General features: G+C 65.7%; 1 protein-coding gene across 2 annotated transcripts in view; it reads right to left on the reverse strand.

Moving 5' to 3' along the window:
- Positions 1-1453: 1453 nt before the first annotated feature.
- PIK3R2 (phosphoinositide-3-kinase regulatory subunit 2) overlaps positions 1454-8882 on the reverse strand; it is a 16028-nt gene continuing 8599 nt past the window's right edge. For both annotated transcript variants that reach the window (XM_085320151.1, XM_085320152.1), the window contains exons 3-16: positions 8258-8350; positions 7811-7873; positions 7046-7177; positions 6677-6878; positions 6274-6359; positions 5836-5941; positions 5505-5603; positions 5155-5335; positions 4740-4865; positions 4302-4444; positions 3957-4133; positions 3614-3685; positions 3218-3388; positions 1454-2844 (exon numbers count right to left, since the gene is read on the reverse strand). In XM_085320151.1, the coding sequence (XP_085176277.1) occupies positions 2652-2844; positions 3218-3388; positions 3614-3685; positions 3957-4133; positions 4302-4444; positions 4740-4865; positions 5155-5335; positions 5505-5603; positions 5836-5941; positions 6274-6359; positions 6677-6878; positions 7046-7177; positions 7811-7873; positions 8258-8350 (1844 nt within the window). In that variant the 3' untranslated portion in view covers positions 1454-2651. The remainder of the gene's footprint in view (positions 2845-3217; positions 3389-3613; positions 3686-3956; positions 4134-4301; positions 4445-4739; positions 4866-5154; positions 5336-5504; positions 5604-5835; positions 5942-6273; positions 6360-6676; positions 6879-7045; positions 7178-7810; positions 7874-8257; positions 8351-8882) is intronic.

Consider the following 8882-nt stretch of genomic DNA (forward strand, 5'->3'; position numbering starts at 1 on the left):
GGGGCGAGTTAGAGGACGGGTTATTGCATATACCTAAGGGCTAAAGTCTCAGCAGCGCTCGCACAGCCACGACGTCCCCCTCGGCGCCCCGGTCGGACCCCCGCGCTCGCCCGAGCCCCCGGGAGCAGGACGGAGGGCTGGAGGCGGCACGTGGCCGCCCAGGGCCTCGAGACGTGTCTTTCTACCAGGCTAAGCTGAACGCGTGAACGAAAGCACGGGAAGGACAGAACGACAACTAGCTTATTCCAGGGGAGCCGGGAGCCCGGGGGTCCCGGGAAGCAGAGGGCGAAGCAGGTTCCTATGGGGCAGCAGCGTGGGGGAAACCGGCTGCGCTGCATGCGGGAGGGCTGGAAGTTCCCTGGGGAAGTGCTGAGCGAGGCGGCGGGGAAGGCGGCCGGACGGCGCAGCTCCGGCGAGCCCAGGGCAAACCCCTCCGGGCAGGACACGGCCCCCAGCTCGCGGAGCCCCTTCGGGAAGCGCAGGCGGAGGAGCCCACGTGCTGGCGCAGGGACACGGTGGAAGCCAGAGGATGAGCGGGGGCTTGTGCAGGGCTGGCACGGAGGCAGGACGGGAGCCGGCCACGAAGCTTTGGGGTGCCGACACGGTCCCRGGTACCCCCCGGCTCCCCAGCACTGCGCCAGCAGAGAGGGCTCCGAGCCCAAACTGTTCCCTTAATCGTCCCGGGCTTTCGAGCGATGCCCCAGTCACAGCCTCTCCCCGAGCCCGGTGAGCACCAAGCCCTTCCCAGGGCAAGGAGCACCCGGAGGCGCCGGGGACCGGGACAGCACTGCCGCTTTGCACCCTAATAGCACCAAACGACCGAGCCAGGGAAATCCCAACGCGCCACGCGAGGCCGGAGAGGGTGCACGGAGCAGGGACCGAGAGTCAAGACATGCACTGCTGCGAGCASCGGGATGGCGACGGTTGTGCTGGTGCCCCCGGCCCTGGCTGGTGCCAGGAGCGGGTGGTGGCGGCCCACGTCACGGTGCGTGCCGAGGAGCGGGGATGCGGGCAGCGCCGGACACGCAGCACCCTGCRGATCCGGCACGGCCCGAACCGCACCGCAACACGCGAGCGGCGAAGCCCGGAGCAGCCCATGGCGAGGACGTGGAAGAGCCTCGCAGGCAAACCACGGGGATGATCAACACTTACTTTCTCCTGTCCTCCTCTCGCAGCCCCTTTCCAGCCATCAAAGCTCTGCCGGGGCAGCAGGGATCGCCTCTGCCACTCCAGCAGCTGCAGATGCCCAGCTCCGTGCCCAGGGACAGGCGGAGCATCCCCGGAAAGGGAGGTGCCGCGCAGCCTGGGCACAGGAGCCCGCCCAGCGCCTCTCCTGCTGCCACCCGCGAGCCCTCCGAGCTCGGCCTGGTTTGAAAAGATGCAACAAGCCCCGTCTGCGGCGGGCAGCGTCGCAGCAAACCCCAGCCCTTTCCTCCCAAGCCCAGCCCAGTGCTCAGCTCGTACAGTACTCGTGATTATAAGTGCTTTGCATACATGGTTYGACGTCATGCATATACATTGCTATGTGCTAAGGCCCCAGGCCCAGCGGAGATACCATCCTCCTGCAGCAGAGAGGTCCTTCATTTAGCGTTGGGCTCGTAGTGTGCGTCGGGCTCCAGCCACCTCCTGCGTCCAGGGCCCGGGACCCGAGTCGGTAACAGTCTGGTGAGCTGTTGCCCGGGCGCTTGCATATCGTAATGGAAGTTCAGCATACACCAGTACTAGGTAAGCAGCCGATTACAAAAGAACCGTATTTACATGGCTACAGTTAGCTTCAAGGGGTTACGTCTGCGGAGATTCACTGAAGACAACAGAAACAAAGAGCTGTGCGTCCCACAGATTCTGCCGGGAAAAACACGGTACCAACACAGATTTCACAGCTTAGTTGGCACAACCAAGGCGAGAGATTCCTCACTAACTGGATCCTCCCTCCCCAGACAGCAACACTCAAGAGGTGGTTACGAAACTAAGGAACAAGGCAGTGAGGTGGGGCAGGGCCCAGAGCAGCCCCGGTCCTGGCCCACCCTCCGCCCCGCGCAGGACCGGACTGCCTCCTTCCTAAAGCAGTCTGTGCAYGGAAGAGCAGCACCCCTCGTACCAAACCCCAGCTCCCACCGCAGCCTGAGAGATCTCCGAAGGAAGCAAGAGCGGAGGACGCACACGCTCGACCGCTCAGTGCCGCTCCGTGGAGGCTCCTCCTCGGCCGTCCTCCGCAGCCGGGCAGGGAGCCCCTCGGTCCGAGCGGAGCGCGGCCCCGGCGGGCGGCCCACGCCGTAGCGCACTGAGGAATCGGGAATCTAGCTCTACAGTGACGTGTAGCAGGGCAACCTGCCTGCAAGAAGGGGATCTCGCCTGCTTATCAGGGAAGGGGAAGGGGGCTGCGCTCACCCACAGCGATTCAATCACAACTGGATCCCACCTCCTAAACGCTGGAGCCCATTGGGAGTCAACAGCCCAGCCTTTTTGTCCCACCAGCCAACACGGGTTTCAGCTACTGACCAAAAAGGGACACCAGGAACGGTCACAGACATCTCAGAGGCTCTGGAGGGGCAGGAGCACAGAGACTCAACTATACAGGGTGCGAGTCCAGAGCCAGAAAGCAGCGCCCTGGGGAGAAGCTGAAGGCAGCTGTTGTGTTGTGCACAGGCTGCTCATCTGGCTGGTGGCTGGGAGAGGACCGGGTGAGCCAGCGTGACATTCAGAGAGTCATTGTGCTGCACCAGGGACGTGTGCTTGTAGTGCAGGACCAGGTCCTTGAGGGAGGCGTAGAGGTTGTAGGGCTCAGCAAATCCGTAGCCGGTCGCCGTCTTGTAGATGACGCAGTGCTTGGTGTCGCCGTCCACCCTGCCAGGGAGACGAGGGAGCAGAGGTCACCCGAGTGCCCGGCCCCGACCCCGCCGCCACGCCGGGGTCCCCCCTGGTGCGAGGGGGCCCTGCGGGGACAGACAGCAGAGAACAAGCAGATGTCACTGGAGCAGCCCAAAGATGCATCTGGCCCTGGCATAAGGAGGCGAGGCAGACGGGAGACCTTGGGGAAGCCCAGCCTGCCAGCTGACGCCTCCACCAGCCTTCGGCAGCTGGCAGAAGAAGGGCAGAGCGACGTGGGAGCAGAGCCCGCGCCAGTCCCACCGCAGACGCTGCGTCTGCTCGGCTCCTGGGGAGGCCTGGACGGCAGGGCCACCAGGCCGGCGGCGCGAGGCAGCCCGGGGGTACTCACACCACGGAGCAGGCATAGCAGCCCTTCTGGCTGCTCTCGCGGATCAGGAAGGTGCCGTCCCGCTTGCCGCACAGCATCTCCTCCGCCTGCAGGCGGTTGATCTTCCCCACGTACCACGTCCGCTCCTCGTGGTGGGGCAGTTCCTCCTCGTCATCCATCATGGAGTATTGGCTGCAATCAAGCCCAGGCAGGGGTCAGAGCCCTCCACTTGGGCACGTGGGCCCCATTTCTCCCCCTCCCACTGCTGGCTGCCATGTCCCCTTCTAGCAGAGGAAGCACCCTCAGCTCCCGAGCAGGGAGATGGGGCCTGCCCGAGGCCCCGGAGCAGGCAGGATCGCCGGTGCTCCTACAGCCCTCTGCACCCCATAACCACAGCGTGCGAGCAGRGCCACTCACTCCTCGGTCTCGTTCTTGATGCCCAGCCACTCGTTGATCTTCTTCTGCCGGGCACCCTTCTGAGTCAGCCACCTGGGGAAGGAGAGGCAGAGATCAGGGCCGGCAGCGCGCCCAGCCCGCAGYGCCCGGACCAGACACCACTCGCGTGGCCATCGCCAGAAGGCAGCAGCCTTCCCCTCCGAGGGGCCGCCAGCCCCGAGGCTGCACGCTGCAGGGCTTGCCCCGACGCGGAGCAGCCCGGYGAGCCGGTCTCACAGCCCCGAAGCTCTCACGAAGCGAGCCGGACTGCTGGAGGGCAGCAGGGCCCTCGTCCCAGCCCAGCGCGGGGGCCGGCCCTACGTACACCAAATATTGGTCCCGCAGCTTGCGCAGCTGCATAAGGTCTGGCTTGAGGCTGTTCATGCGCTTGTCGATCTCCCGGTTCTCTGACGCTTGTTTCTTCAGGTCCTGCTCCAGCTTCATCTTGCTGTCGTGGATCTCCGTGATGCGAGACTTCAGCTTCTCCGAGTTCATGAGGATCCTGGGAGAAGGGCAGGGTTAGGCTGGGCGCCAGGGTGGGGAGCTGGGGCAGGCAGCCAGCTCCAGCCCACAGCGYGCTGCTGGAGAGACAGGGCACGCTTTGGCTCTGCCCCAGGCCCGGGCAACCCACTCTGGCCCCGAGAGGGGCAAGACTGCGCCCAGGCCTCACCGTTGCACCTCCTTCTCGTTGCCCTCCCGCCGGAAGCGCTCGATGTACTCCTTGCTGCATTTCTCCTGTGTTTGGCACTGCTCTTCAAAGATCTTGATAGTTTCGTTGAAGGCCTCAATTGCTGTCCTCTTCATCTGCAGCTCCTGTGGAGAAGGGTGGGGAGAGCTGAGGAAAGGGCAGGATTTGGGAAGGTTTCTGCTGCTTCGTAGCATCTCTTATCCCCTTCCCCTTGCAGCACGGTCCTCACTGCAGCCCACATGTTCCCCACTTCAAAGCCCATCCTCTGCAGGAGCACCCCAAACCCAGGCAAAGACAAATGGGGCAGCAGGTTCCCGACCTCCGTGCTCGTCTGTGTGGACCAGCCTGGCTGCAGAGCCGGGGACAGCGGGGGCAGCCCACARGGCCTGTGCCCCCAAGGAGGGGGCAGCGCCCACATACCTGGGAAGTGCGCGTGTACTCCTCGTACAGCAGGTCGTACTCCCAGCTCTTGTCCTGGTACTGCTGGTGATAAACCTTCAGCTGCTCCCCTACGGCTTCCACGCTGTCCTCTTTCACCACTTGGTCCTGCCACATGCAGAGCCTCAGTCAGGACCGGCTCCTGCCCCACGGCAGGCCCTCTGCGGGGCAGCTGGCCCTGCCAAGCCCCACCAGCCCTGCAGGGGGGTTGTCCTCGCACAGGGGAGGTGCTGCTGCTGGACGAGGTCTGGGCCAATCTCTACAAKCTCTGGAGGAGCACTTGGTACATAGGACCCATCTGCCACAAAGTCCAGTATGGAGGAASAGATTCCCGCCCCCCTCCCCAGCCTATTTCAGGCTGCCCTGGCCAGCTCTGTCCCTGCAGCACAGGTCTCACCTGCTGGTACTTGGAGATGGGGTAGAGCAGCCTRGTGTCCAGCTTGGCGTTGTACTGGGCCAGCGACTCGTGTCGATAGTGAGTGATGAGCTCCACCACCGAGCCAAAGGTCAGGGGCTCTGAGAAGCCGTACTTCCCTTCCCGGTGGAAGATCTTGATCAGCTTGTTGTTGCCTCCTTTCCTGCAGCAGAGAGGGAAGAGCACGGAGGGCTTACCACCACCCCGGCCCCCCCCACGCTACTTCAGCTGGCCACAATGCTCCGGCTGGCACAGCCCGGATTCGCCCAGCACCGGGACACGTGCTGACAGCTCCACCCTGGAGCAGCTCTCGGGAGACCCCGGCACCCTACCTGAGTGTGAGTGTGTACTCCCCCTGGATCTTGCTGGAGGCATCACGCACAAGGAAAGTACCATCTGGTGTGTCCCGTAGCTTCTCGTTCACTTCCTCCCTGCGAGGGACACGAGATGAGTGCCACAGCCTGTGACATGCGACCAGCCTTCCCCCARGAGCCTAGCAGCCTGGATGGACCAGGCACCCATGGGAGCCGTCCTGAAAGACACCTCCCACACCAGTCTAATGCGACAGACAGGGTACCCAGGGACACGAGCTGCCAGCACGCAGCGCTGCCCAGAGCTGCCCAGACACGCTGGGCTCTGCGCGACCCCAGGCTGCCCCCTTACCGGGAAATGTCACCCCAGTACCACTCGGCGTCCTGCAAGGACACGCTGTTCCCATTGGCCAGGCTGGCTGCACTAGGCTTTGGCTTAGGTGGTTTTGGAGGCAAAGCTGCAAGAGAAGCAGGGTTTAAGCATGGTTTAAGCAGGGCTGGCCCAGCTCCCAGCTCCCCACCCTCACCAAGGGCRATCCCTCGGAGCAGCGAGTACCCCTCCCTGCAGCGAGTCTCCCSGGAAGCCCCGCTTGGCYGCAGCGCTGCCCGGAGCCGCTCCAGGCACGTGCACAGCAACAAATCAGTGCCTCAAGCAGGCCTCCAGGCGCAGCTGGGTTACAGAAACGCCCTCGGCAACCTGTTTGCTGGGGCAAAGGCTCCACATCCACAGAGTACAAATGTCAGTGCCTCAGGCCCCCAGGAGAGGGCATCTCAGCTGCTGGTGAAGTACCTGGAGGCAACTGTTCTTGCTCCGACTCCTTTGTTTGCAGAAGTATTTCCAGAAATAGCACAGAGAAGTCAGGGCTCAGCTCTGGGCTGCAGGGAGACAGAAGCCAGTAAGATCAGCAGTCGTGGGGGAGAACTTGGCACCATTCCTGTGCCCCCTGGGCAAGCGGCAGCCGGGGGCAGTTGGTTCAGCCCAGAACACGGTCCAGCTGCCAGACTGCACGTCGACACAGAAGCAAGAGCTCTGCCCTGGCTTCAAGTCCCACCTCAGTGTGCTGCCAGCAGTTTAATCCCACGTGCAAGGCAGGGGCCACGGGCAGACCTGCTGTTACGGTCTGCACTCGTCGTCCTGGCAGGCAGAGCAGCCGGCACTTGGTACACGGCTGGAAGCTGAGAGCCTCACGTACCTGGCGCCAGGCAGCCGGAGGAGAAGGGGGCCGAAAATCTCCCCCAGGGCCCGAGGGTGGAGGCTGTTGCTCTCTGCCTGCTGCGATACCTTCCCCAGATGCCGGAGCAGGAACTGCAGGGTGAGCATGTTCTGGAGCGGGACCGCAGGCGACTCTAGGGCCAGCAGCAGCTGCTTCCTGCAATTCTCTGCCTGGGAGATCTCTGGGGAGAGGCAAGACACGATGGAAGGGCTGGGCCGGCCGGCACCGCTCTGCGTGCTCCAGCCGCGTCACAGCGTGGGAGCGTTGTCGGCAGTGGGGCCGCGTGCCGGAGCCCACCGGGACGGGGCCTATCTTAACGCCCCAAGGGCGGCCAGGAGAGGCCCTTACCCTGCAGGACRCGAAGGATGTCTCCGTGCACGGACACCGGCACCACGGGGGCTGGCAGGTCTTGCAGGTAGCCTCGCAGCGCTTCGCTCAGGGAATGCACGTCGAAGGGCTCCAGGTCGCCCAGGGTCCAATCTGCCGGGGCAGAGATTWCCCCTGGGTGATGGGAACAGCCTCGGGCACGTAGCCAGCGGCCCCTGGGCTGCCAGCACGCAACCCAGAGACCATCACGCCCCACAGCAGGAACGCAGTGAGCGGCCAGGGCACTCGCTCTGCCCCCAGCGCTGCCGCAGGAATCCCGGGCACGCGCCGCGCCGAAGAGCTTTGAGCCCTGCTGCTGTCAGAGACGAGCGCAGAGAGGGAACCAGCAGAGCGGCCGCAGCCCGAACCCAACGGGGAAACGCTCCCTCGAACCGGGCCRTCCTGCCGACGCGAGGCACGGGCCGCGGGAACGGCGCGCAAACCCCGCGCCGCCAGCGGCGCCGTTTCGCTCCGGCTTAGCGCGGAACGGCCGCGGCAGGCTGCAAGCCTGGCCGAGGGGCAGGCAGCTCCGGAGGCTCCCCGGCGGCACGGCCGCGGCAGGCACGGCACAGCCCCGGCCGCAGCCGCCCAGCCGAGCCGCAAGATCCTCCCCAGCTCAGCAGCGGTGCGGCAGCGCCGGTGCGCCGGCCGGGGACGAGCCCGGCCTGGATTGCGTTACTGCTGGCGCTGTCACATCCGCTAAACCCCCCCATCTGAGCCGCCCCGCCACGGAGAGCGAGCTCTTACCGGTTTTCAGAGCTTGCCTCAGTTCGGAGCCAGATGTCCTGTACAACATCTCGCTGTCTAACCCTGCGGGAGAGAGGACGCTGCCGTGAGCCGGGCGGCTCCCGGCGCACCGCACCGCACCGCTCCGGAGCCGGCCTGCCGCCAAGCTGCGCCGCGGGCGGCACGATGGCCGCGGCCCGGCTCGCCAGGCCTGGAGGGCGTCCGAGCCAAGCGGCTGCCGCCCGCGCCGCGATGGCCCGGCCGGCCCCCGGGCCGCCCGCCGGAGATCCAGGCCCCGCTTCGGCGCCCTGTCTCAAGCCCAGCTGGAGGGCTGCCTTCCGCGGGCAGCTGCGCGTCCCGCTCAGCTCGGCCCAACACCCCGAGAGTTTGCGGACGGCTGCCCCCCACCAGCAGGTTTTGGGGGGGTACCGACCCTTGGTGCTCGGTGTGTCCCCCCCCCACCTTTACCTTTCTTCTCGATGGCTTCCACCAGCTTCACCAGCAGCGGCGGAGCAATCTCCGGAGGGCTGAACTGCTCCTGCAGGTCTGGGAGAAGAGGTCCTGGGGGACGGGGAGGGAGAGACGGGGTCAGGCCCAGCTCAGAGCTCGCGGCACGGCCAGGCACGAGGGCGAGCAGCGACGTGCACGAGCAAGGAAAGCGGCGGCACGGAGGGCTCACCACCCACGCAAAGCGCGGCACGGAGGCCCTGGAACAGCCGCCGAGGCGGCCCAGAAACCGGCACGGCGCTCGGCGGCGGCCCCAGCCAGGCTGCGCACGCGGAGGGGGAACCCCACGGCTCGCTGCAAACGCTGCCGGGCAGAGCTCGTCTCCACGAGCGACCCGCGGCAGGCGCCGGAGGGGTTAACGGGGCTCCCGGAGCCCAGGCCCGGTTCACGGCCGCTGCCCCTGCCCGGGACGGGGCGCTGCACGGGGCCGGCGGAGGAGCCGCGGCCAGGGAACGAGCTCGCCGTGGTGGTGAGCTGTGATTAATCCAGCGATCCGGCCAGAAYGCCATGTCAGCAAATTCCTGCCCTCGATTGCTCGTTCAACATGGAAACCAGCCCCGCGCCTCCCCCCTCCCCGCAAGCCCGC

This window comes from Rhea americana, unplaced genomic scaffold (assembly GCF_003343005.1).
Source record: "Rhea americana isolate MKP2758 unplaced genomic scaffold, rheAme1 scaffold_611, whole genome shotgun sequence".
Classification (NCBI taxonomy): Eukaryota; Metazoa; Chordata; class Aves; order Rheiformes; family Rheidae; genus Rhea; species Rhea americana.